The sequence below is a fragment of the Hylobates moloch genome, unplaced genomic scaffold, assembly GCF_009828535.3.
Source record: "Hylobates moloch isolate HMO894 unplaced genomic scaffold, HMol_V3 SCAFFOLD_14, whole genome shotgun sequence".
NCBI lineage: Eukaryota > Metazoa > Chordata > Mammalia > Primates > Hylobatidae > Hylobates > Hylobates moloch.
The window spans coordinates 11,540,717-11,568,515 of NW_026652289.1; the positions used below are offsets into that span (position 1 = coordinate 11,540,717).

Sequence of the window (27,799 nt, forward strand, 5' to 3'; positions counted from 1 at the left end):
TTTTGATCTTGCTCATTTTTTCCCCCTTTCCTCTATGACCCTCTCACCTTTACTCCTCCACTGACATTCAGCCAGCCATTCACCAGGTGCCGGCGTGGTGTGTGCCTGGAACCCCGCACTGCGCCAGCCTCCCTGGGAGAATCTCCTCGAACGAGACCCGGCCTCTGCTCTCCCAGGAAGCCGTTGTGTCACTTCTTCCAAGGAGAGTATGGAATCCTGCAGCGGAAGTAAAAGGTTTTCCAGGCAGCATTAACCCTAGAAAGTAGAATTCCTACTTTGCGTGTGAAGGCCTGATTTGTTGAGAATGAACCAGCTGTGGGGTTGTGAAAGCTGCTTAGCGCAGGGATGAGGGCTAACCAGACACTGGTGATCACTGGGCCTGAGTGGACCACAGCCAGGCCACTCCTGGGCGACTGTTCTTCCCCAGGTTTTTGCTGCTGCAGTACTGTGCCCCTGGCTGAGAATGGCATCAAAGCAGAAATTGAAGTCAGTAATTAAAGCAAGATGGCTCTGGAAAGAGAGAGCAAATAAAGAGTAATTAATTAGGGTGGCTTTGGCCCCAGTAATCTCCAAATAAATGTTACCTCCCCTAATCCTCATCTGCTGGTCTCCAAGTCATTAAGTAGAGTTTTGATTTGCCTATGGCTATTTTTTCATCTTAAACATTGCAAGCAGTGCGTTTCCAAGAAGTTACAGTGGGGTGGTTAACCTTTACATATTAAGGAAAGATTGAGGCAATACGGAATAAGAGTTAATGGAATTCTGAGTGCACATGGAATTTAACAAACAAGTTGAAATCTAGTGTGAACTGTGACCTCAGTCTTAAGATGTACATTTGTACACACTCTTCCTCCCTGTTTTTTCCCCAATTATTTTCTTTTTTTCTTCTCTTCCTTATTCTTTTTTTTCTTTGTACTTGGATTTTTTTTATTTCTACTATAAGTGTTAACGATCATGATCACCATTCTGCTAAAAAAAAGTCTTTAGCATTTTCACCTTTAACAACATGAATATAGAGCAGGCATAATTGCAGCCATCATTTTGGTCACTGGCGTAAATCAGCCACTCAGATTTTTTATCTAAGGAATAAAAGTTCTGTGTTATCCCAGAAATACATATTTGTAAACTCTCTTGTAGTAATTCAGGCAAAGTATCAAAAGATACTTCAGGGTTTCTTATTTTTTTTCAAAGTATCAGAACTGTGCCTGGCTGAAGTTTAATATCAGTTATTGTGTTTTCTTACAGAAGATTAATACTCATTAAACTTCAGTGTTTTTTTTAAACAATTTCATTATTTCAGGTTTAGAATTCTTAGTTGTCATTCTCTGTAGCTGGAGAACCAGCACCTCCCGTATTTTCTCCAGGGCATTCTGGTTAACGCCTTCAAAGCCCATCAAAAAAAAAAGGTTATGTGTTTTGCTTTATATCACTTCCCTGTAGCCAAGCAAATTTTACCAGTAAGAAAGCAGTACTAAGAGAAATACACTCCTGAGCCCATTTCCTGATTTTCCTAAAAATGAACAAAAATAGAAATTCCTTTAACGATATCAAGAAGAATGTTCTTCTGTTCTCTTTCTTACACTTGCTTGTCATGAAAAAGCCTAAAGAAAACTGGGAATTTAATCACACTATTGCTTAAACACATGGTCTCCAAATGTTTTGGATTATGAACCTCCTTGGTAAAAGATTTTTAGTACATCTGCCAGTAAAGCATCTTATTTGTAAATTCTATACAAATTCTCCTATATGCTGGATACTTTATGAAACATGCCCTAAAGACAGGTCCTTAAGGTGGACATGCATCCAGTTGACTCTGCTCTTCCTCTTGTCATGGGATTGGTGCTGGAGACCTCTGCGGTGTACCCATAAGAAGAACCCTGGCCCTCTGCAGTATCCATGTAGTCGGGCCTCCCAGTCTCCATGTGATGGTGCGGGCCAGTGCCTGGCATCCTGCTAGGCCCCCCACAGCAAGGACATAGGAAGCACATCCGGGAATGTGACACCCACAGAGCACACATGTGGCCCTCAAGCACAGCGCTTCCCCTGAGGCCTGTGAGAAATGTCGTCACAACCCTACACCACCTCCTGTGACCACAATGAATGGCCTGGCCTTTGCTCAAACCACAGACAAAGGCTGCCTTTCAGTCTGTCACACCAGCAGCCATGGCCTTTTGATGCCCTGGTGAATTCTGGCTCTTGGCTTGCATCAGATGAGCCCCCACTGGTGCAGTTCTCTGAATTTTGGTGTCATTGACTTGCACAAGCTTTTATCTACATCTCTGGGGAGCTGCAGAACAAGCCGCATTGTCCTCATGAAGCTTTTATTGTAGTGTGAAGATTGCCAACTCCCAACATGACTATGATGCCAAGCAGACTATGGTGACAGCAGGAGGTGGGAGTCACCAGGTTAAAGGAGGGAAAGAACACTTAGTCGGGGGATGGGGGAGCTCCTGGAGGAATTGGACTTAATGATGGGCTTTAAAGGATGAATAAGTGTTCAACAGGCAGGAATGAGACAGGGAGGAGCTGGCTGAGGAGCTTTAGAAAGTGGGTACTGCAGAGGGGGTCCCTGGAGGAGGTGTGGACACATGGTTGAAGAAGAAGGTCCCACTGCCCTGCCTGCCCCAGCTGCCTCCTCATGGGCACCTTGCTTCCCCCTCACCCCTTCACTGTATTCTGAACGCAGACACCAGAGTACTTCTGTAATATAGAAATCATGTCGTAACAGACCATGCTAACCTTCACTCAAACCCCCTTATGGCTCCCACTTCTGTAGAATACAAGCCAGGGTCCTTCCAATGGCTAAAGGTCTCTCTTGTCCTCATTCCCAACCACTTTCTCCATGACCCTCCTCTGCAGCCACCCTGAGCCTCCTTGCTGTGCTTGCAGCATGCCAGATTCTCCTGCCTCGGGCCTCCGCACCTGCTGTTCCCTGGGCCAGAATGCTGTTCCCCAGCATCCCACGGTTCACTCCCCTACCTGCTTCAGGTCCTCATGCACTCGCATGTCCCCTTCTCAAGGATGCCTTCCCTGGCCGGGCTCGCTTTCACCACTTTTCCAGCTTTTCTGCCCCTCCACACTTCTCTGTTGCCCACACTCAAAGGCTGTCTAAACATACTGTGGATTGTACCTATCTATCTTGTTTTGTGTCTTTTTTCCCCATCTGGAATGTAAGCTCCAAGAGGGCAGGGAGTTTTGTCTGTTTTGTTCGTATTTGAATTCCTAGTACCTAGAACAGTGTTTAGACAAATGAATGAATAAATGGAGGGATGCATGAATGCATATGAACCAGAAGGCTCAGGTTCAACTTCAGGAGCAAAGGGAAGTCATTGAAAGTTTGTTTGGTTTAAATATAGCATGTTACCTTTTATTTACTTAAAGTGGGGGAAATTAATTGCTTTTATTTGATTTAAAAAAAACCAAAATAATAAAAATGAGTTTTAAAAAATGAGGTTACACCTAACAGGCAGAGTGAGAATGGAGTGGACAGGGACAGAGGTAGGAATAGCTTTCTCAGTGCATCCTATTTAAGTATATTTGGGGCCGGGTGCGGTGGCTCACGCCTGTAATCCCAGCACTTTGGAAGACCAAGGCGGGCGGATCATGAGGTCAAGAGATCGAGACCATCCAGGCTAACACGGTGAAACGCCATCTCTACTAAAAATACAAAAAATTAGCTGGGCGTGGTGGCAGGCGCCTGTAATCCCAGCTATTCGGGAGGCTGAGGCAGGAGAATGGCGTGAACCCGGGAGGCGGAGCCTGCAGTGAGCCAAGATCACGCCTCGGCAACAGAGCAAGACTCCGTCTCAAAAAAAAAAAAAAGTTGATTTTGTTTTTTATCATATGACTGTATTATCAAATTTTAAAAATATTTGTTTAAATGAGACTGATAAGGTGGGCAGTGGGGGGTTGGAATTTACAATGGAGAAGGTAAGATCTAGGAAAACTATCCAAAGTTCTACTCATCTTAGTGTCAGGGTTTACACTTCATTTATCTATTCTTTTCTGGAGTGTCTGCAATCATACCTGTCATGTAAAATGCTATTCAGTATTTGCTGCTCAAATGAATGGACATGTGAATGAGATGACATCTGTTGTCAAATGTATGAATGACTCTTGTGTCAGAGAGGAACTAGTTTTTAGTTCTATGTGATCAAAATAGAACCAGTGGGCGACAGTGACAGGAAGAAAGACATCAGTTTGTTTCTTTAGCTGGCATTTTTGAGAGACTATTTTGTACTAGCACCAGGACTATCAAGTGGAATAAGATGTGGCTCAAGCCATCAGGAGGTTCACAGTTTAGAACCAGGGTGTCATCACATAGGTGGTCACCTACTGAATTGAGCACAGTGCTAGGGACAGACGTAGGAAGTTTGGAGAGTGCTGAACAAACCTTGGACAAGGGTATGTGAGTGGGTTTGGGGTGACAAAAATTTTTTGCTTGGCCAAACTTGGGTCAGGTTTTTTAACCTTTTCCTAGGCTCACCTGTGGACTTCCTTATAAAACCCAGTTTTAGCAAAGAACCTCGCAAAGTCAGTTTAACAGGAGCCCCCCACCCTTAATATCTGACTGGGTTCTTCATCTGCTACCATCCCCCAGGTGATGTCTGATCACCCGGGCCTGTCTTCAGCAAGAATCCTATTATGTCAGCTTAGCCAAAGTCCTCTTTACCCCGATGCCTCCTCTTAGTAATTTTCCACCACTGACCCTGACACTGTTCCTTGGCCATGCTGTATTCGGAGTTAAGCTCAATCTACCCCTGCCTCCAGCCCCCACTGCAAGACCTGGTTGTGGTGGTCCCTGTACCCATCGTGGTGGTCCTGAATAAAGTCTGCCTTGTCGGGCGTCAGCAGGCATCATTGAATAATATTTTTTTTAACACGGGGGGTCATGGTTGGCTTCCTGGAGAACGACATGCCTGTGCTCAATCTTAAAATAAGGAAGGAAAGGAAAAGGGAGAAAGGAGGAATAATCCAGGGAGAGGGAGAGCACGAGCAGAGACTCGGAAGAGAAGAGGGGAGTGTGTTTTGAGGCACATAAGCCATTTGTCTTAGAGGAACATAAAGGTGAGAGCAGCACTGGCAGGATATGTGACAAGAAAGACACAAGACGACCTTGAACAGTCTGCCTGGGCTACAGCAGGAACGGTGCTTATCACTGAAGTTTATACAGCAGGAGAGGAACGTGACCGAGCTTGGTCAGCATCAGGGATTTTTATGTGTCAGACTTGCACATTATGTTGGGGCGGTAAGACACTGGCCAAGCGAGGCCAGTTGGGAAGATATTACAGTTGCTGAGGGCTGCCTGCCTGCAGCACTATGCAAGGTGAAGGATGGGATAGAGAACCTACAGGACTTTCTGTGGACCTGCAGGGCACATAGGAGGACATCCAAGGTGCCCTGGACCATCCAGAGAGATGGGGAAATGAGCTACGGTACCACAGGGCATTGGCCCAAGGTGTGCATAGTTCCTTGGAACAAGCATGGAATCTGCAATGAAAAGCCCAGAGTGAGTTCTGGCTCTCCTAAACATAGTGTGGGCCACTCTGAACCTCAATATCTTTATCGATGAAATGATAAATAGAAAGGCAACTGACGTGCTTTAGCCGCCACCTGTGTTTCAGGCATTGTGCTCGGCACTTTGCCTCCATCACTAGATCAATCCTCTCCACAACTCTGAATTTGATATTAATCCTTCTTACAAGTTGAGAATAAGAACCCTCTCCTTAGTTAGTAACGACCACAAAGTGATAAAGATGAGGAAGAGAGCAAACCCTTGTGGGGTTTTTGTTTCGTTTTGTTTTGTTTTTGTATAGTAACTTAGGCTGCGGAACAATCCTCCACATTCTATAGGGAACGGTTACACATATGAAGTAACAGTAAAACTACTTTACCACTTTGGGAGGCCGAGGTGGGTGGATCACGAGGTCAGAAGTTTGAGACCAGCCTGACCAACATGGTGAAACCCCATCTCTACTAAAAATATAAAAATTAGCTGGGCGTGGTAGCAGGCACCTGTAATCCCAACTACTTGGGAGGGTGAGGCAGGAGAATTGCTTGAACCCAGCAGGCAGAGGTTGCAGTGAGCCGAGATCACGCCACTGCACTCCGGCCTGGGCGACAAGAGCAAAACTGTCTCAAAAACAAAAAAACAAAAAAACAGTATTTCACTATCTTAGAAGCAAAAAACTGAAATAAAATGTAACTGTCGTCATTTTCATTCACAAGAGAGCCTTTGCAAGTTGCCCCATTTTTTGCTCAGTGTTGGAAGTCAAAACTCAGTTTCTGTCTTTGGTCAGTTCACGTTGTAGACAGCTTCACAGGGGGCACATTCTTGGTGCAGTTGTCAACTCCTTAGAGTTCATAATGGATGTGCTGAAGTCATCCTAATGATGCTTTCAGAATGCTGTAATGGGAATGATGGAATCCATCATAAACCTTAATTTTTCCTCACCAAAAATAGAAACTTCCTAATGGAAACTGTTTGGAGCCAGAGGAGGCAAATGCAGGTTAAAAAGACTCATTTATGATTTTCATGGTGTGCGTGGAAGAAATGCAAAACATCTAAAGCTCTGAGTTGACTAAAACATTCATTTACTTTAACTTCTGGGTTCAGTTTTATCATGTTGAGTGCAGGTTTTAGAATGCTTCTCAAGAGCTCTAATGAGACTATATTAGTCCATTTTCGCACTGCTGATAAAGACATACCCAAGACTGGGAAGAAAAAGAGGCTTAATTGGACTTATAGTTCCACATGGCTGAGGAGGCCTCAGAATCACGGCGGGAGGTGAAAGGCACTTCTTACATGGCGGCAGCAAGGGAAAATGATGAGAAAGCAAAAGTGAAACCCCCTGATAAACCCATCAGATCTCGTGAGACTTATTCACTATCACGAGAATAGCACAGGAAAGACTGGCCCCCCATGATTCAATTACCTCCCCCTGGGTCCCTCCCACAATATGTGGGAATTCTGGGAGATACAATTCAAGTTGAGATTTTGGTGGGGACACGGCCAAACCATATCAGAGGTCTTGCTGTGGGCACTGCTTTCTTCAGATCACTCACATCCAACCAGCAAGCAAGAATCAGGAATATACTTGCCTCCAAAACCACAAGGAATATACAAGTAGAAAAGTCAACTTTTTAAATACTTGCTTTGGATCCATTTTTATTCTCAGTGGGGAGAATCACTATTTATAAAGTAAATTCATTTGCATAGGACCTTTAGAAATGCAAGTTCACGTATAATAGACATGCAGTCAAAGACAGACTTTCTTAGCAAGAATTGTCAGATGAGCAGATGAGGAGGCATTGACATGAGCATAAGGCAGTCTTACCCTATGGGTACAGGGACAGGTGTTCCAGGAAACCCTGTGCTTTGCCCTGTTGGCCAACCAGAGTGTCCAAGTATCACTAAGGATTCCTGCTACTCAGCAAGACGCACTTTGGAAACTCAAATCTGCCCCATACCTCTCACATTTTAGCCAAGGAAAACCAAGGTGGCAGATCCTAAGTGCCCTCCCCCAGTCCAGGGCTCTAGTACAATTTGTGAACCAGTGATTTGTTTTGCCAGAGAACATGCATTCCAGTCTCCCTACAAAATGGCAGCCACCATTTTGACCAGCTCTTACTCCTGATCTAAAAATGGAAGTGCTCAAGTTTACTAAATTCAATTCAGATAGATAGAACTGATCATTTCAAAGGTAGATACAGAATTACATGTTTTGGGGCAATCTAGTGAAAGATTTATCATTTCTATGAGCAAAGACAGTTGAACAATCTTCAAATACCTCACTGTTCTTTTTTCTTTTTCCATCCATATAACGAAATCAAAATTGTAAATTCGGGTGAGCCCATACTGTTGTCTCAGATGAACAGAGATGTTTGAGATTTGCCCACAAAATTGAGCTGGAACTTTGTGTCATGATTTTAAAAGAGAAAAGAAGACAGTTAAATTAGCCTGTTGTGTCTAAACTAGCCTCTTCTGTCTCTTCGGATCACCTTTTAATGGAATTTGCCCAGGTGCATGCCAGGAGAAGAGAAAAGGGGGAGACAAAGAGTTGGAGAGGGAGAGGGAACATCAGAGAAGTTCCAAGCCCCTCTGGAAAAGTAGAATGCAGGACTGTGTCTGCTGCCCCCACCTCTGTTTCCCCTTAGCCTCTCCTGCCCACCACCACAATCTTCATTTGCCCGCTGGACAGACAAAGGTTCCCTGTACTGAAAATGCAGCACGCAAGCATACACATTCCCTCTTGAAGCATCATCCAGGATGACCACTTCCCCTTGGTGTTTGACGCATGTTGCATTGTTCAGTATTCTACACTTTTTTGGAATACATGCATTTATATCTTTTCAGGTTAGGAGTTATGGATAATTTGGCAAAGCAAACACTGTAACTGGTTTCTTACATAACTCTACAGTTGGCAGCAAGGCACAGTGCGTTGAAATTAAGCAACACTCACTCATCCAAGAGGACTTTGCTTTTCCTTTTTTGGAAGGCTAAATGCCCTGCTTTGTTTCTTCCTCTTGCATGTATTTTAAATTATTGGCTGACTTTAATGATTCTTTGAAGTTAATTTTTAAATGTGAATGGCAGGATTCCATTTAACTTCTGGAAGCTTGAGAGCTGTCCCTGTGTGCCCCTAAATCAGAGAATGCTTAAATGACTTGAGTGCTTTTAGGTGATAATAAAATTGGAGAGAGTGAGAAGAACATAGGACCCAGGCTGCCATAGGGATCTAAACTGGTAAAATACTTAGAAGGTTCAAGAGTTGCAGCCTTTTGAAAGAACTAGAGTCAGTCTTGCATCCCAGTGCACTTCTCCAAACCAGGCATCTTCCCTGCATCTTCCCTTTCGATTATAGTGTACATTCTTTCTATTTCTTCTTCCTTTCCTTTTTTTTTTTTTAACATTTAGTTTATGAGTCTTTAAGCAGGACCTCTTAACCCATTTATGCCTAGTGTTCCATTATTGGAACGCTAAGCATGTGGGAGTTATTTATATCCTACTGCTCAAGGTCATCGCCAAGGTCTGATGGCAAAAATTCAAAAAATTGCAACCTCTGGCATAAATGGGTTAATGCTTCTTTGCTCAGTTTCAAAGGCTAGATTGCTCAGTTTCAAAGGCTGGTGTTTTTGTATCCTTTGCCTGAATTCAGTAGTGCTTTGAAAATGATCAAAGTGTTGCATATTCCTAGTTCTCAAATTATAGTAATGTAGTTTTCAAATGAAAATCCTAGGATTGTTTTAGGTTCTCTTTGCTCCATTCCACTGTGGGATACAAGTAGAAATTGGGACATTCATCCAATAAAATGTCATTGGGAAAAAAAAATTTTAACTACATTTCAAAATGATTCCTCTTTTTGTCCTTTAAAATTTTTATTGACCAAGACAGATTTCAAAATGTTTTCTCTAATATCCCAAAGTGAAACTTTGATTGAGGTTTTCAGGAAGTTCCAGGGATCAAGTATGTCACCCGGACTTTGGTTTCCAGGTTTCCCAAAGCCTTGAAATTTCCCTACAGTCTAATTGCTGTTTATTGCCACAGACCTTCATCCTTTTTCTTTTGTAACATTTTCCATCTTAAGAAGGGTCGTCCCATTCGGCCGAGGAGCGTGTTGTCTGAGTGGCTGAATGGAATTACTACCAGTGGAAACTATGCTGCAAGAGGGGTTGATAAAGCAGCTGCGAAGCAAACCTCAGCTGTTTTTTCCATTCTCCCCAAGCAAAGTTAATTAGCATAGGGAAAATGACTAAGGTGTTGACGTCACCTCTTTCCAGTAGAAACTTACACTTTGTCCCTGTCTGCCTGCAAGCATGCAGGACTTGACTCAGGAATTTGCTGTCCAAACAGGATGCTGTGGAAGCTGCACTTTTTTTTTTTTTTTTTCCCAGGGAGTGGGGGCTGGCCCTTACTGCTTTATAAGCACCGGCTCAAGAAGGAACCTACAGCCTCTTGGAAAGGAATCTCACTAGGGGCTTGACCGCGTGGGTCTCTAGCGCTTTCACTGTAAGAAAGCAAGATGCATTTTAGAAACTTTAACTACAGTTTTAGCTCCCTGATTGCCTGTGTGGCAAACAGTGATATCTTCAGCGAAAGTGAAACCAGGGTAAGGCTTCTAATATAACGTGATTTTCTTTAGTTTTCAAAGCATTATGCTAATTGGGACTATTAACTGAAATACTTGGGGGAGTGTGGCTCTCTTGTGGGTTTGGGGGTTTTGAAAGAAATCCAAAGTCTTTCGAGCCTTGAAAATCAAAAGCTGTTGCCTGAGGAATTAACTGAGGAAGGAATTTCTAAAGATCTCAATATTTGACAACATCCAGGTCCCTGAACCAACTAACTAGGAAGGTGAGAGTTGGGGCATCGTGTGTTTTTCATTCTGTGTATGTTGTAAGTGAACTTTTCAGAAAGAGGCCTCTTCTGACAGTGAATAGTGTTTTACTTTTACAGCCAGCGTTGTGAGTAATTTCATTTCGTCTTAGGAAATAAATGTTATAAAGATATTTGTATGTTTGTAGTAATTACGAGGGCCTGGCCTCAAGCTCCCACATTTCTCTAACGAGAGAAAATGCAGCCAGAGCAAATAATAAAACTGGAGAAATTAAGTGTGAGATCAGTGTGCCTCCTGGGCAGCAGCTCTCTTTGATGGTGATTAATATAATCATTTTAATCACTACACTTTTCTTCTTCATTTGATTAAAATGTAAGTTTTTTCATCAGCGGCTATCCGGCTATCTAATTGAGCTTTAATAATATCGTATAGGAATGAATCCTGTGTGCTCTATTTGAGAGGTGGTATTTGTGCTTGGTGGTGTTATATGCTTTATACCCAAAGCCATATTGGGACATGCGAAGATTTCTTTTTTTAAAAAAATCAAATGTAACTCCATAATTGTATGTAATGCTTATGGGCTGGCACCATAGTGTTTGGACTAGATTGCAGAGCACATTCTGTGTTTTTAAAGTACTACAAAGTGAGTTCACTTAACATGAGCCTTATGTGAGTAAAATCACTGTTTTTTAAATGAAGTAGAGATGCCATCCAAAAGCTATAATAACTAGATATCAGTTATTAGAACAAATAAGATTCTTTTATAAGAGAATGGCATCATAGTAATCTAGATTTTAAAGATAATGTGAGTTCTCTTTTGTTCTGGTCCTGAGCCCTGAACCTGTATTCTAAAAATATTCTTCAAAATCATCTCTCCCAAATTCTGAATCATAACTTCAAAACTAAACAGTGGGTCACAGTGCCTATTGATGAGGTCATACAAAATTCCAAATGTACAAAGACACACTTTTGCCAGAAACTTGCCCGTGCTCAAGACAGGTGGGGAAAAAGAGTGAGAGGCAGCCGAATGAACTCTACCGTCCGCCAGCTCCGCGTTCCTTCGCACGTGCCTCTGCAGGATCCCTCGTGGGAAAGTCTCACAAATGTCCACAAACTGAAGAAAAGCCGGAGAATGCAAGGAGAGCAAGGTCGTAGGTTGTTCTGACTGCTCCTTAACGACCTTCCTGGCAGGGACCCGCTACCCTGCTCCTACCCGCAGCCCCACGTGAAGCAGGCACCATCCACCCGTGCCTCCCCGTGCTTGCTAGCAGTGAACGTTCTCGAAGACACTCTCCTCTCTTATCCTGAATCCTCGCTCCCACTGCAGAGACACTGCGCCTTCCATAGGTTCTCCAAGGTCCTCAGTGAGCTCTGCCCGCGCTGCCTACCATCCACACCCTGCGCCATCCCCTTCTTCCTGGCCAGCCCCTTCTGCCTTTCACATGGGCTCCCACAAACTGTCCTAAGTGGTTTTGCCTGGTAGAAAGATTCACAAGACCTGACGACTAGAAGCCCATGCAGTCTTCCTTGGAGCTTTGACTGTCCACCAGTTAAACTCCCTCTCCGAGGAGTTGCAGTGGCCCCCAGCTGCCCCCACCGACATCCACACTCCAGGACCCAGCCTAGGGGGCTGTCCCCTGAGCAACCTAAGCTTGTAATCCCCCACCTCGGGCTTTGCATTCTAAGAGCTCAGGACATCTCCTAATTCTCACTAGCCCTACGGCACCAGAGCGAGGTGTGCACAGACATGAAAGCCAGGATGCAGAATACGGTCCATATGCAGAACATTAATTTTTAAACCAGTATCATTTTAGAGAGTTAAAAAGTAACAGACTGAGATAAAAGCGATCGTGGAAATTTTTAAAAACTACTTATTTTAAGAAATGCAAAACTTTCTATCAACTTTGTTATTTTTCAAGTCAGTATTTCTTTTTTTTTTCAAATTAGCTGCAGTGCTTTTAAGTCTTAAAGAAATATTTGATATATACAACATTGCCCTGAGCTGAATGGCGGGGTTGGAGTTGACTAGCCAGGGAAGGCTATAGGACAGAGAAATAGGGGGGCGGGAGTGAGCCGGGGAAGGTCATAGGACAGAGAAACATGGAGAACAAATTACATAACTGTACCTCCCTGGAAAATGCTCACTCTACTTTTTAAAAAAGTTTGTTACCGTAAGTAGTATCTATGTATTGGCAATTGTTCTGCTGATTAGATGAATGTAATAAATCATACCTTCTTACCTTCTTGTAAAATCACCTGCATTAGGACTAAAGGCCATAGTCCCCTAAGAGGGGAAAGGCTTTTCTCTAAGAAAGAAGTTAGGAGTTCTTGAAAGGAATGATGATCTACTTCCTCAGTAAAAAATGTATTGAGGAGGCCAGGCACGGTGGCTCATGCCTGTAATCCCAGCACTTTGGGAGGCCGAGGTGGGCGGATCACCTGAGGACAGGAGTTTGAGACCAGCCTGGCCAACATGGCAGAACCCCGTCTCTACTAAAAATACAAAAATTAGGCAGGTGTGCTGGCAGGCACCTGTAACCCCAGCTACTCAGGAGGCTGAGGCAGGAGAATCACTTGAACCTGGGAGGCGGAGGTTGCAGTGAGCCAAAACTGCGCCACTGCACTCCAGCCTGGGTGACAGAGCAAGACTCTGTCTCAAAAAAAAAAGTAATGACATCATCTAGTCAAGGGTCATATGCAGGTAAATTTCAACTCCTTTTATTTTTATTGTTATTTTTCAGGCCAAATTTGAGTCCCTCTTTAGGACGTATGACAAGGATATCACCTTTCAGTATTTTAAGAGCTTCAAACGAGTCAGAATAAACTTCAGCAACCCCTTCTCCGCAGCAGATGCCAGGCTCCAGCTGCATAAGACTGAGTTTCTGGGAAAGGAAATGAAGTTATATTTTGCTCAGGTGAGTTGGGTTCATTGCTGTGCATGCTTCTCCCTCCTCCCTCCCTCCCTTTTGTAAAGCAGCTTATACGTTGCTTATGTTATATGCTGACCAGAAACTCTAAGACTTCATCTTGAGAAAGGCAAAATTCCTACTCTGAATGTTCAGCGTCCCACTTGTTTTAAGAAGATATCAAGGTGCATTTGAAAGCAACCTCAGACATCGCCCCTGACCTTCCTGGGTTGATAATGATGGGGGAAAGAAAGCCTTCCCTGTTCACTGGGGAGCTTGCAGGGTGCAGTGGGGTGGGCGTGGCTACGCAAACACCCTAAGATTTGCACAGCAGGTTTCCATGAATTTGCTTGGGGGTTGGAGCTAACGACCCACTCTAGACTGAGCAGACCAGAGTGGTTCCCAGCTCATGTGGTGCTGGGGGCACTCAGCAGAGAAAGAGGAGTTTGCAGAAGATGCCTGCAAATCACCCCAGGACTGCTAGGTCCGGCTTGAAACAAAAATAGGGGATAACGAAGCTGGGCGCAGATGCTAAGAAACCCTCCATTTGGCAGGGTTCCCAGCCCCAGGGCACCCACGGCAGGGACGGAGGTAGCTGGGGTTGGGTTTGCCTCTTCTCCTGCCCACTACCCTCCTCTGGGGAACTTAGGACAGGTGACCCACCTTCAAGGCAGCTCCCAGAGTTCCATTTGATGTCCTTAGGGGCTGGCAGATTGTCAGGGAAGAAGAAAGGAGCGTCTAGAATGCGGCTCCTCAGTAAAGCAAGTCCCCCTCAGGCTCTGAGCACCCCCCCAACCCGCCCCCACCCCCCCCACACACACACATACCTTCCTGGGATGGGAGAGGACCCTGTCTGAAGGCCTCCCACAGTGGGAGGAAGCTCATCTGACTCCATGCCAGAGAGCCGAAGTGTCTTTTCTTCCCCAAAGTGAGAACAGCGAACTTGCTGGGCCCTTCAAGTATAAATAAAGCATTTGCGATCCCCGCCCCACCCCCAGCCTTTCTGCCCTGGGAGGCACAGGCTGAGCTTTGACCTTGGGTGCCCAGGCCTTCCTCTGTGAGTACACTCCTTTCTGCACGGGATGAGATTTTATGCAAATAATTACTTAGTACTCCTCTGACCTTTTCTGTTTGTAAAACAATGCATATTCATTGTGAAAACTTGAGAAGGGCAATCTGGAAGTGTAGAGAAAACCTACACCGCGCAGCTTGTGATGTAAGAGCTCTCTGGACAGCCCTTTCATCACTGGTCAGCATTTCTAAAACCAAACTAGGATCATAGGTTATTGTTCCTTATTGTTATTTTTTAAAGTCTCCTGGGAAGTGGCTTTTTTTTTATTTTTTATTTTTTCTGGCATCTGATCCAGAGTCCCAGGGAGGGAGGCGCAGGGCCGCTGCTGGGTGGGGAACCCTAGGGGCAAGTGGAGTCCTGGCTCCCTGTCCCTGAGAAGCTGTGTCCTCTCAGAACTGTGGCCTAGGCTTTGGACTTTCAGAGCATGCCTCTGTGGTATGGGGAGCGGGGAGAAATTGATTCCAAGAGCCCTCCTAACCTCAACGACAGTGACTTTAATTTTCCATATATACTAAAGTCACCTCTGCTGATTTTCTGTCCATCTAGATCAAGCGTAATTATTTGCAGTCCCTGTGCCTGTGACTCCCATAGCCCTGGGAGGGGGCTGTCATCCTATCTGCACCATAATCAGAGTTCAGACATCCTTTTGCCCTCCCCGTTACAGACCATCTTACAATTGGTCCTGGAATCACACCTGTCCTGATGCCTGGACATTGACCCGCCCATCTTCCGGAAGCTGGCGTTAGGTGCTGTTGCCTCACTGCAGTTCTTCCCTGGCAACACCTGACCTGTGCTTATTTTCTCTCCTCAGACCTTACACATAGGAAGCTCACACCTGGCTCCGCCAAATCCAGACAAGCAGTTTCTGATCTCCCCTCCTGCCTCTCCGCCGGTGGGGTGGAAACAAGTGGAAGATGCGACCCCAGTCATAAACTATGATCTCTTATATGCCATCTCCAAGCTGGGGCCAGGTGAGCAGGGCCCTCGGGTGGGAGGGAGGCAGGGGGAGACACAGCTGCTGCCCTGCACCGGGAAGCAGTACCCCCCTACCCCCATAGCTCTCGTGAGCCCATGCCGGCGTGTTTTGTGAGCTTCTCTGTATTCTTCTGCGCCACCGTCCCTTGTGCTGGGAGCATGCCTGCCTCTTGGCACCACCTGCAGTGTTAGAGAGACTGCGGCTGATCGTGGGGACTCTGCATCATGGCCCTCCACCCCCTGCAGTGTCCCAGGAATCCGTTCTTGTGTCCACTGAGCACAGCCTGCGTGGGAGGCCTGAGTCCTGGCCCCAGGTTCTGTTGCTCCGGATAGGGATGAGCGATTGGACTTTGGAAAGGGAAAATCAATGCCCCCCTTTAAGAAATGTTATTTTTAATCAAGGTAAATTCACCCTTTCCTGTGATTCTCACCTAGCCTTCTTAAAGGAAAAGGGAAGGAGAACCATAGGCCATGATGAGGGAAGGGCCGCAGTCGGGCTGCCCTACCCCAGGGCCCGTGGGCTGGTCCCCTACAGAGCTTGCTAAAGAAAGAGGAAGTTCCTGTCTTCTGGAGGGACAAAAGTGTGAGCACTGCAGGGAGGGGGTAGGTTCCTCAGGCTCTTTGTCCAAAACGTGGGCCTTCACTGGTGGAATTGTGAGCAGTGGATGAGATCATCCAGTGAAAGGCGCTTCAATCAGCGCCTGGCTCACAGTCAGTGTTCAATGCAGGTTTTTTGAAAACCATAAAATGTTGGTGGTTCCTGTCCTGTCCTCTAGGGTTTGGGTGAGGAGGCAGGTGTGAGAGAGAGTCTCGGGGTGAAGAGGTTTGAGCCTTCTCCTGCTCTGTCCATGGAGCAAGTCGAGTAAATGCTGAGACCGTCAGCTCCTTGTTTCTCCTTGACCAGCGATCTGATGTTCCCTTGGGTTGAGGGTTTTGTTTTCTTGGACCATCAGCAGTTTCATATTGAACAGATTACATTTCCGAAAACATTGCCCAAACGGAAATTCCCTCTGTGGGATAAAGCAAGAGTCACATTACTTACTGCTAATTGTGGCGTGAAGGTCAAGATCAGAAATGGCCATTTTGAGGAAGTGTGTGCTCCCCATACAGCAGCTCCTGGCCCAGGGGCATGAGCATGGCTGAGGGTGTGGAGTCTTCCCCTAGGTTAGGGATGGGAGGAAACAGGGGATCTATCCACTTGCAAAGAGGTGTCAACAGTTCCAGAAGCAAATGCTGTTAATAAAAATTCTGCATACTCCAGAATCTAGCACTTCCTTCACCAAGGGCTTATTGGAGAAGGCTTTTTAGGAAATAGATGTAATAAAATCAGTTTGTCCTTGGTTCACGTAACAGTGAGCTTGAGTGAGATTTCATATTTCACCTGTGCTTTTCAATCAACAGGATTGCGGAGATTTTGCAAATTATGGTCCTAAACCCTGAGCTTTCTGGATTTTCGCTGATTAGTAGGTAGATAAGAGACTTGCAAAGAGGTAGATTTGTAAGGGACTCTTAACCAGCATTTCTAGCAATCCGTCTGACCTCCCATGCCTGAATTCTCTCTCTGAGAGCTGAAGCTCCTTTGCCTTTTCCAGTGCAGTTATAATAACATTTCAGTCCCACGTGTGATAGAGAAAAGATCACCACCTTCCTTATAAGTAAAAGTACCTTCCAGGTTTAGAGGAGTAACCAGTGTGGCTGGAGGTAGGAAGCTCTGCTGGGCTGCTCTTGCCTGATGGAAATCAGTCATGTGATGGGCACACAGTGGTTGGTGAGGTGCCTCCTCACTTACCCAAACTGCAAAGAAACCCCAAGCACAGGCTGGGCATGGCGGCTCACGCCTGTAATCCCAGCACTTTGGAAGGCTGAGGCAGGCGGATCACGAGGTCAGGAGATCAAGACCATCCTGGCCAACATGGTGAAACCTCGTCTCTACTAAAAATACAAAAATTAGCTGAGTATGACGGCATGCGCCTGTAGTCCCGGCTACTTGGGAGACTGAGGCAGGAGAATCACTTGAACCCGGGAGGCGGAGGTTGCACTGAGCCGAGATCTTGTCACTGCATTCCAGCCTGGGCAAGAGAGCGAGGCTCTGTCTCAAAAAAGAAAAAAAAAAGAAAGAAAGAAAAAGAAAAGAAAAGAAATCCCCAGCACAAAGCCCCGGAGGAGAACTCGCCATGAGGCCACGCCCTATGGGGGGAGCAGGTTGAAGCAAACCTCCTGCCCTATTTCAGATCCCTGCCCAGCATGGCACCAATAACAATGCAGCCTCCATTCTTAAACATCTTTCTAGGTGACATGGGCTGGACAAGCATGTGGTGAGCCGGGTTCTCATTGCCTCGGGCACTCACTCATGCTGTTAGCTCCATGAAGTCAATACCTTTAACGTCTCCTTTACTGAGGAGGGAACTGAGGTGCACAGGGAAGCAGAATAAAGTGCCCATGAGCCCTGGGTACTAAGGAGCCAGGCTCAGAGCTACGTTCACGAGCACCAGAGATGCACACTCTTCCTGTGGCCAGAGCGGCACCCCAGCGGGAGGCCCCAGCCCCTTCATTCTACACTGCCGGGTTTTTCAGTTGCAGAAAGCTCACCCCACCCTTGCTGGACCAGAGTGGCCTGAACTTGGCCAACCTGGTAGAACTCAGGCTGACACAGAACAGCAGGGCACTCCTGGTCCCGGGGATTAGAAGTTGTTCTAAGGAAAAGATGCCGAGGTCAAAAACATTTCCAGAGCACCTGGCTCCATGCATCCACCCCTGTGTCTGCTGCGGGGCTTCCCGTGGCGCCCTTCCCGGGCGTGCACTGTGACCCTCAAATAGGAGCTGCATGAGAGAGGCCCGGGGTTCTGTTTCCAAATGCATTTCTTCATTCATCTTTTTCCTGAACTGAAGTTTCTCACATTCACACTTGAGGAAATGCTGAAAGAAAAGGAGTTCTCTGGGTAGTTTAGACGTCTAGTGGACATGCGAAGTAAAACTAGAAAAAAGCATTCCTTCTATACTTTTCATGTGCCTGGACTCCCAGAATGTTTGACTAAAAACAGAGACGTGCACAATGGAAATATCTCTTTTTCTGAATGAGCTAGCAAAGAAATACAAACCCAAAATATGTCTGGCTGTGTCTCTCAGCCCAATCGGATGGACACGAGCAGCTGGCCCAGCAGAGCCCTGAATGCTCTTTGATGTTTGCCTTTTGTCTCCCAAGGACTTCTCTGAGTGACCCTGCAATTATTTTCTCTCCTTAGGGGAAAAGTATGAATTGCACGCAGCGACTGACACCACTCCCAGCGTGGTGGTCCACGTATGTGAGAGTGATCAAGAGAAGGAGGAAGAAGAGGAAATGGAAAGAATGAAGAGACCCAAGCCAAAAATTATCCAGACCAGGAGGCCAGAGTACACGCCGATCCACCTCAGCTGAACTGGCACGCGACGAGGACGCATTCCAAATCATACTCACGGGAGGAATCTTTTACTGTGGAGGTGGCTGGTCACGACTTCTTCGGAGGTGGCAGCCGAGATCAGGGTGGCAGAAATCCCAGTTCATGTTGCTCAGAAGAGAAACAAGGCCATGTCCCCTTGTTCTAATGCTGCACACCAGTTACTGTTCATGGCACCCAGGAATGACTTGGGCCAATCACTGAGTTTGTGGTCATCGCACAAGGACATTTGGGAAACCGATAATGATAGTGTTTTGTACTTGTTCTTTTCTGGTAGGTTCTGTCTATGCCAAGGGCAGGTTGATCAGTGAGCTCAGGAGAGAGCTTCCTGTCTCTAAGCGGCCTGCAGGGGCCACTCTCTACTGGTAGGAAGAGGTACCACAGGAAGCCGCCTAGTGCAGAGAGGTTGTGAAAACAGCAGCAATTCAATGTGGAAATTGTAGCGTTTCCTTTCTTCCCTCATGTTCTCATGTTTGTGCATGTATATTACTGATTTTCAAGACTAACCTTTGTTCGTATATAAAGTTACACCATTGTTGTTTTACATCATTTGGGAAGCCCGGAAAGCGTTTGGAAAACGTATCATATCACCTTTCCCAGATTCTCGGATTCTCGACTCTTTGCAACAGCACTCGCTTGCGGAACTCTTCCTGGAATACATTCACTCGGCATCCTCAACCGTGCAACGTGTAACTTGTGCTTTTGCAAAAGAAGTTGATCTGAAATTCCTCTGTAGAATTTAGCTTATACAATTCAGAGAATAGCAGTTTCACTGCCAACTTTTAGTGGGTGAGAAATTTTAGTTTAGGTGTTTGGGGTCGGACCTCAGTTTCTGTTGTTTCTTTTATGTGGTGGTTTCTATACATGAATGATAGCCAAAAACTTTTTTGGAAACTGTTGGTTGGGATAGTTGGTTCTTTTACCCCACTAAGACATCAAGATACACTTGTAAATAAAGCTGATAGCATATATTCATACCTGTTGTACACTTGGGTGAAAAGTATGGCAGTGGGAGACTAAGATGTATTAACCTACCTGTGAATCGTATGTTGTAGAAAAAGCTGTTCCCATGTCTAACAGGACTTGAATTCAAAGCATGTCAAGTGGATAGTAGATCTGTGGCGATATGAGAGGGATGCAGTGCCTTTCCCCATTAATTCCTGATGGAATTGTTATACTAGGTTAACATTTGTAATTTTTTTCTAGTTGTAATGTGTATGTCTGGTAAATAGGTATTATATTTTGGCCTTACCATAACAAAGTTTGCCATTTTGAAATACCTAATGCCAAGTAACAATGCATGCTTTGGAAACTTGGAAGATGGTTTTATTCTTTGAGAAGCAAATATGTTTGCATTAAATGCTTTGATTGTTCATATCAAGAAACTGATTGAGCATTCTCAAACCCTGTTTACAGTACTTGGTAAGAAGGAGCCGGTTTGGGAGAGACCATTGCATCGCTGTCCAAGTGTTTCTCGTTAAGTGCTTTTAAACTGGAGAGGCTAACCTCAAAATATTTTTTTTAACTGCATTCTATAATAAATGGGCACAGTATGCTCCTTACAGAAAAGTTGTCATTTTATTTCTAGAATAAATCTGTGAACCTTCTAAATTCTGCAGTTTAAAAGGCTTTTAAACCTTTTTAAACATTTTAAATTCAGGAGGATTTTGTCAGTTTGAGCTTAGAAACTCCTAATTCTGTGCTGTGGTTCATGGAGGGTCCACCACACTAAGAATGCATCACTTGCAAAAGAAGAAAGTGGATAAAACTGAAATCAGAACTTCGAATATTTCATTTATACAGGTAGATGCTACTATGATGAAACCCCTGTTCACCAGCACCTCCACAAAACAGCAATGGTTTTGGTCATTTGAAGAGCTTTCTTTTCTATTAGAAAACATGTCCATGGAAGATACTAAGTTATCTTCAGAAGATGCATCTATAAGCCTTCTGTTTAATCTCTGGCAGCTTTTCCCCTGAAACTCTCATTTCAAATGGTGGTGACCTTCCTGGGAAGCCCACAAAGGCCTAAGTAACCCAGCGTTTATTTGCTGAAATCTAGGAAATGACATTAATCCTGATCAACATTAGCATTAGGCTACTTTTTTTTTCCCTTTCTTGAGAACCATGATCCTGTCATTTCCAAGAGTATTCGCACATTTTCAAGCCATATATGTTCAAAGTTTAATCGTGCTGGAAAATCCACACTTCAACCAAGTTGGTCAAATCTGATTATTGGACAGATTCAGGCATTGACCCCCCTAAGGACAGGCAGGAAATATTTCCAAATAGAGACTCTCAGCAGGTCCCCTTAAATAAAGGATGGAAATAGCCAGTGGTCCCACTGCCAGTGAAGCCAATAGACCTTAGAATAGAAAGTACAAGTCAAGGAAAAGGCTCACTCAGGACAGCCTATTTCTTTTGAGTTGTTCTGTGGCAGCCTCAGCTGAAATTGTAAAACCAATAATGCACAAAGTTTCTGGTTCCCAGGCTGATGGACCTGAAAGTCACTGAATCATGAATGTGCCCAGGACCCATGCATTGCTTTGTAGGAGAGGGGTTCAGTAAAATGTGAAACAACCGACATTCAACAGGCAGAGTCATGCAGGATGCACACTTTGCCATTGATTGAAAGTGTTTCTTCAATAGGCTTTGATAGAATGTGTTACTAATCTGATGGGAAACAGCTTAGGGCCATGCAGACAAAGAAAATCAGCCCCTGGAAATGAGTGGCTAAATCAAAGCGAAGGGCAGTAGAAGGAGAGGAGCCGAGCAATTCACGGAGCTATTCAGACACAGGCTATAAACATTGATTTGAAGTCAGCAGGCATTTAGGATTTTACATTTCCAGAATATTGTGTGTGAATTACTGCCCACAGGAGATTTGGGTTTTTAGAGAGCTTTAATTTTATGTGAAATGTGCAGAACTCACTACAAAGTAAATCGATTTTCTCATATGTTAAATTGCAGGAGATTAAAAGCACTCTGTGGGCGTGTTATGATCAAAAGTGAACGCGCAGCCAAAGTCTGTCACACTTCACAGTGCCCGCAGAACCCGCGGTAAGTTTGCCTGGGTATCATAGGTACATATCCAGTAACATTCACCCAAAGGTCAGTGGCTCAGGTGGAAGCTGCATACATAATTACCCTAAAAATTATTCAGGAAGAAGGTCCACTATGAGTAACAAGTACTCTTCCCTCCTGCCTCTCTGGCCTCCTGATTCTAAAGTAGAACATGGAGCAGAACATGGAGGAAACTTTTCAAGTATATCACCACTCTTGGCAATCCTTAATTCACATCTGAAATTCTCACTCCGTGACTCACCGAAAGTTACATGGCAATCAGGTAGATGGATTTGCTTCTCACATACCTCATTTTCTTCCACAATCCTTCCCTGCTGTTCATGAAAGGTCATTTCAATCATAGCTATGTTTATGAAAAACAGAAGGAAATTATTCACAAGTGATTGAGGTGCGCTGCCTGCGCCCACTGTTTCTCCTTTCAGGATTCTGATGAGGGACTTGGTGACCCTTCTACACAGCGAATGAGTGCCAAGTAGATGCAGTGGCCACTGCTCAAATCCCTCTTTCAAGAGTGTCAGGGCCCTCCTGGCTGACATTTGTACTCTGGCAGCACAGAATTTTCAGTGTTTTTAACTTTACCATGTTATCTCTTTTCTCTGCCTAGAAAATAATCTCATTGTCCCAGCCCGGCCCTGCTAACCCCACAATGAGGTCCACGAGGTCCTGCTCACCCCTGTTCAAATTCCAGCAGCTACCTCTGTGCCCAGCCATAGAACACGTTTCTAGGGGCTGATTTTCTTTTCTTGAATGGCCCTAAGCTATTTCTTATCAGATTAGTAATATATTCTATCAAAACCTACTGAAGAAACACTTTCAATCAGTGGCAAAGCGTGCATTCTGCACAATTCTGCCTGTTGAATGTGGGTCATTTCACATTTTACTGAACCCCTCTCCTACAAAACAATGTGTGAGTCCTGGACACATTCATGATGCAGTGACTTTCAAACCCATCAGCCTGGGAACCCAGAAACTTCATGCATTATTGGTTTCACAATAAGCATTACTGAAATGATTGACTCTTTAATATTTCTCCTGGCAGGTGTTCATTAGGAATGTCTCTTCCCCCTGAGAATAGTTGCCAGCTACTCCCACTGGGTCTCCCATCATGCCCCCTTCTTTTCCGTTGTATGGCATATTTTCTTTTTTATCGTAATTTTTGAATTATTTGTCTTCCCTGTTGAAACATAATTTGGGTGGAAGTGGGATTCCTGGTAGCCAGTGGCTCATAGTAGACATTCAACATGCAAGTGGATTGGATAGACAGAAAGATAGATGGATAGATGGAAAGATGGATGGATGGATGGATGGATGGATGGATGGATGGATGGGGATTTTGGAGGAAGAGGAGTGAGCAGTCACTGAAAAGAATAGAAAAATAATGAGGCTTGTTCCCTCTCCCTAGTCAGAAGAGCCAGTAAGCAGCTTAGAGCTTTAATCCCACAAATTGTCAGGCAGCTGGTGCAAGAACAGTGAAAGAGAGAGAGAGAGAGAGAGACCCTGTGGTAGGTTATGGTCATCAGTGAGAAAGAACAAAAACCTTTGTTTTAAAACTCTCCTTAAAACATGATTGGCTAGAGGGTGCAGCACAAAGGAACTTGTCAGGGTGATGGAGACATTCTGTATCTGGATTGAGCAATGCAGGAACCTGGGTAAAGACACAGTCATGGTAACAGCTGTATACATCTGTTGAAAACTCATCAAACTTATAATATTTAGAAAGGTTACATTTTGCTTCATGTAAAGCATGCATCAATAAAGTGTATTTGATTTTAAAATCAGGATAAATGAAAAAAACATTTATCTTGGATAATGGGCAGGAGTTGGGGAGAAGGTCTTAATTATCATATCCTTTTAGAAACATTTTTCAAGTGTGTAATGCTCTGATTACATTCTTAAGACACAGGAAGGCAAAGCGGTATCCCAAATGAGAGAGTGAGCATTCCAATAAATATTTTCTGTAAGACGCTGATATGTCTATGACCATTTGCTAAATTTAAAAATCAACTTGGACCATATTTACTCCCTTAAAGTCTAATAGACGACTAATTCCTTCTATGTTCAGAACCAATATGTTGCTACTTTAAGAATAGCATACATAGGTGTGGTCAGCCCTCTGTGTCTAAGGCTTCTGCATCTGTGGATTCAACCAACCATGGACTGAAAATATTCCAAAAATTAAATAAAATTAGTGAAACAACAACAAAAATAAAACAAATAAAAAATGCCAGATAGCAACTACTTACAAAGCATTTACATAGTATTAGGTGTTAGAAGTAATCAAGAGATGATTTAAATCACCATCTTTGATTGGCTGATATGCATAGGTTATATGCAAATACTATGCCACTATATATAAAGGGCTCGAACATTCGCAAATTTTGGTATCTGCAGGGGATTCTGGAACCAAACCCCATGGATACCAAGGGACAACTGTATATAAAATACTGAAAGAGGCATGGAGAGTGATTTTCAGGCCTCTACCTAAAGCCCTGAATATTAGAAATTTGACCAGTGTTGCCACATACCCAGAGAACAAGATGACCCGACGCCGCAGCCTGGTCATGCCACATGAGCTCAGCAGTGGGTAGGCCACTGAGCCAGTGATAGAAATCACAAATTACAAAACATCAGAGTACTTTCTGGAAATAAGTCTTCCTCTCCAGGGAACAGCGCATTTGACACTTGACTGGGATACACTACCGGATCCTCCGAGGGTGATGGTTCTCAAGAAGGCAGAAGCAATGGTGACCAATAGACCTCCTTAAAGGCTCAGACGCTGGGCACCTTCCTACTCCTCTCGACCATGCTAGGATGACTGCAGCAGAGTCCCCGAGTCCTTTGATGCAAGGGTCTAGGTGAGTTCGAAGGAGAGCCATACAAGGCCAGGCAGACAGGCCCATGGTGATGGCTGTCCACCCTGGTCAAGGGAATTCTAGGTTCAGGCCATGTGGCAAGGTCACCTTGAGGGACATGCTTTGCTCTAAGCTGAGCTCAAGTGTGTCTGAACCCCCCCCTCACTTCTTCCAACTGCAGAAGTGCATGGGGAAGGGGGAGAAAGGGTTGCCCACCTCCTAAAATGAGGGCAGTGTGGTGAAGAACCCCATCATGCCCCACCAAGGTCCTGTGTGCAGGGCAGGGCAGGGCAGGGCAGTGCCTATCCAGAAGGCCAGACCTCAAACTGCTGCTCTGTAGGACGTCGGGGCCTCACATGCAGGCTCCTATAAGCTGGCTGTCTTGGCAAGAGGGCCCTGGTACAGCACTGTCTTCATCACAGAAAACCACACCCTACATAATTTGTAACAGACAGAAATGCATTTGGCTCATGGTTCTGGAGATTGGGAAGCCCAGGATGGAGGGGCCACATCTGGCGAGGGCCTTCTTGCCACGACATGGTGGAAGGTATCACAAGGTTGTGGAAGGAGGGGTGGGCGGGGCGGGAAGAGAGAGAGAGAGAGAGAACAAGAGAGAGAGAATCCATTCGTAAGGGTGGAGCCCTCATGACTAAACACCTCCCATTAGGTCCCACCTCCCAACACTGTTGCTTTGGGGATTAAGTTTCCAACTGGCTTTTTTCAAACCTTAGCAACCACCAAACAGACAAGCCCTTCGGCCTGTCCTGGAGGGCATTGAATGGCATGGCCTGGAGCTCAACCAGGAGAACTGTGCTCAGGAGGAAGAGACCAGAAGGATAACCCAAAAAGTTCTGAGAAGTTCCTAAGACCACCTGAAGAGAAGGAGCCTGCCGCCAATGGTGTGGACACCGCAGTGTGCTGGAGGAGCCTTCAGAAACCAGAGCTGGTAGGAGAAGGGGGTTGCACAGACCCTTTCCTCAGTTAGGCAACCTCTGCTCCCACCCTCATGCCCACCCTGACATCGGGCTAAGGGGGAGGCGCTCATTCACTGACAGGAGCCAGGCTGTCCCGGGCCTGGCAAACTCTGGCCTTGTACACCCACTCTCCACACTCTGCCCCCACCCTCCCAGGGGCAGGGCCGGGCTCCCCTGCAGAGATACAGGGCAAAGAGGGAGAGAGAAGGCCTCAGGCCAGGGCATGGCCTAGTGCCTCCCAACGCCAGGTCCTGACAGCCTGAGAGAGCTGGAATCAAGGAAGGTGATCCTGGGCCCCAGAGAGCCGTCGGTGAGCTTCAGCCTCTGGTGGCTGCACACCAGCCAGCGCAGCAGCGCCCCCTCCTGCCTGTGTTGAGCTGTGTGGGCTGCAAGAGGACTAAGGAGAGTTTAAAGGAGGCAGGCAGTGGGGGCGGAAGTGTCCCAGGTAGGGGCTGAAGCTTCAAGGAGGATGGGAAGGGAGGCTTCACCCGGAAGGAGCTTTTGGAGCAAGGTCCTGAAGGAAATGGGGGAGAGAGCCTGAGTATCTTTGGTAACTGGGAAGAGAGCATTCCAGGCAAAGGGAAAAGAAGAGAGGCTGTCAGGCAAGTGTGCGCCCACCATGTCTGGGCACATCGAGAAGGACCCTGTGTCTGGAGGGGAGGAAGGAGGGGAGAATGGAAAGTGAGACCAAAGGTGACCTGACCAGGGCCTTCGGAGCCCCGGTGAGGGGCTCAGCGGGTGGGTGTCATGGGTGTGAAGAGGTAGGTCCCTCGTCACCCGTCAGCAAAGCGTTCCCTGGGCTCAGCTGAAGTCCTGCTGGAGTGTGTGCCCCCTGGGCTGGAGGAGACAGGATTGGTGGGAATAAAGTTGTGAGTTTGGGGTTGTGGTGAGCAGAGCACTAAGTGAGCCCCCAGCACTCCCACTTCCGCGTGAGTGGTGAACTGGCCCTTCACTCGCTCCCCTTGAGTGTGGGCAGGACAACCCTCTCTGCCTACAGCGGCTCAGCACTCGTACTACAGTGGGACAGTGCTTCTGTGATCACGTTCCTTTTTAGGGAAAATTGATTTTGCAGATGTAGGTAAGATCTGGACTCGTTTGACTTTGAGTTTATCAGGAAGGATGATTGACAGACACGGTGGCTACTTGAGAGTGGAGGGTGGGAGGAGAAAGAGGATCAGAAAAAAATAACTACTGGGTACTAGGTTTAGTACCTGGGTGACGAAATAATCTGTACAACAAACCCCCAGGACACAAGTTTACCCCAATAACAAACCTGCACATGTACCCCTGAACCTAAAATAAAAGTTGAAAAAGGGGCCAGGCGTCGTGGCTCACACCTGTAATCCCAGCACTTTGGGAGGCCAAGGCGGGTGGATCACGAGGTCAGGAGATCGAGACCATCCTGGCTAATGCGGTGAAACCCCGTCTCTACTAAAAATACAAAAAATTAGCCAGGCGTGGTGGTGGGCGCCTGTAGTCCCAGCTACTGGGGAGGCTGAGGCAGGAGAATGGCATGAACCTGGGAGGCAGAGCTTGCAGTGAGCTGAGACTGGGCCACTACACTCCAGCCTGGGTGACAGAGCAAGACTCTGTCTCAAAAAAAAAGAAAAAAAAAAAAAGAAGGAAGATTATCCTGATGAGCCTGACGGAATCAGGTGAACCCTGAGAGGACACTGGAGGGAGCAGTGGCGTCCCCTGCTGGCCTGGAGCTGCCACAAGGTGAGAGTGGGGGGCCATGTGGCCAGGACTTGAGGGCAGCCTCTAGGAGCCGAGGATGGCCCCCGGGCAGCAGCCAGCAAGGAAGAGGACACCTCCGTCCTCCAACCACAAGGAAATGGATTCTACCAACACTACATGTGCTCTGGTGAGTTCTGCATTAGTTCAGATGAGACCACAGCTCTGGCTGCCACCTTGATTTCAACCCGGTGAGACCTTGAACAGAGGACCCAGCCTACCCATACCTGCAGTTCTGACCCACGGAAACCGAAATGATGAATTTGGGTTGTTTTGACCCACAGAAACCAAGGTGATGAATTTGTGGTGTTTTTAAACCTCCACAAAGTAGTGTGAGAAAATACACAGTAGTTGTTTTATACCACTACATTTTTAGGTGGTTTGTTATCACACTGGATAATTAAAACACCAATTTAAATCTTTTCTCAGCTAAT

General features: G+C 45.8%; 1 protein-coding gene across 4 annotated transcripts in view; it reads left to right on the top strand.

Moving 5' to 3' along the window:
• Positions 1 to 20,333, top strand: part of RCAN1 (regulator of calcineurin 1) — a 98,651-nt gene extending 78,318 nt beyond the window's left edge. For 2 of the 4 annotated variants that reach the window (XM_032174136.2, XM_032174138.2), the window contains exons 2-4: positions 13,076 to 13,249; positions 15,124 to 15,283; positions 18,530 to 20,333. In XM_032174136.2, coding sequence (XP_032030027.1) covers positions 13,076 to 13,249; positions 15,124 to 15,283; positions 18,530 to 18,702 — 507 coding nt within the window. In that variant the 3' untranslated portion in view covers positions 18,703 to 20,333. Of the gene's footprint in view, positions 1 to 9,932; positions 10,110 to 11,175; positions 11,483 to 13,075; positions 13,250 to 15,123; positions 15,284 to 18,529 lie in introns of those variants that run through there. The other 2 variants (XM_032174137.2, XM_058427426.1) reach the window with 2 other exon arrangements.
• Positions 20,334 to 27,799: the final 7,466 nt, after the last annotated feature.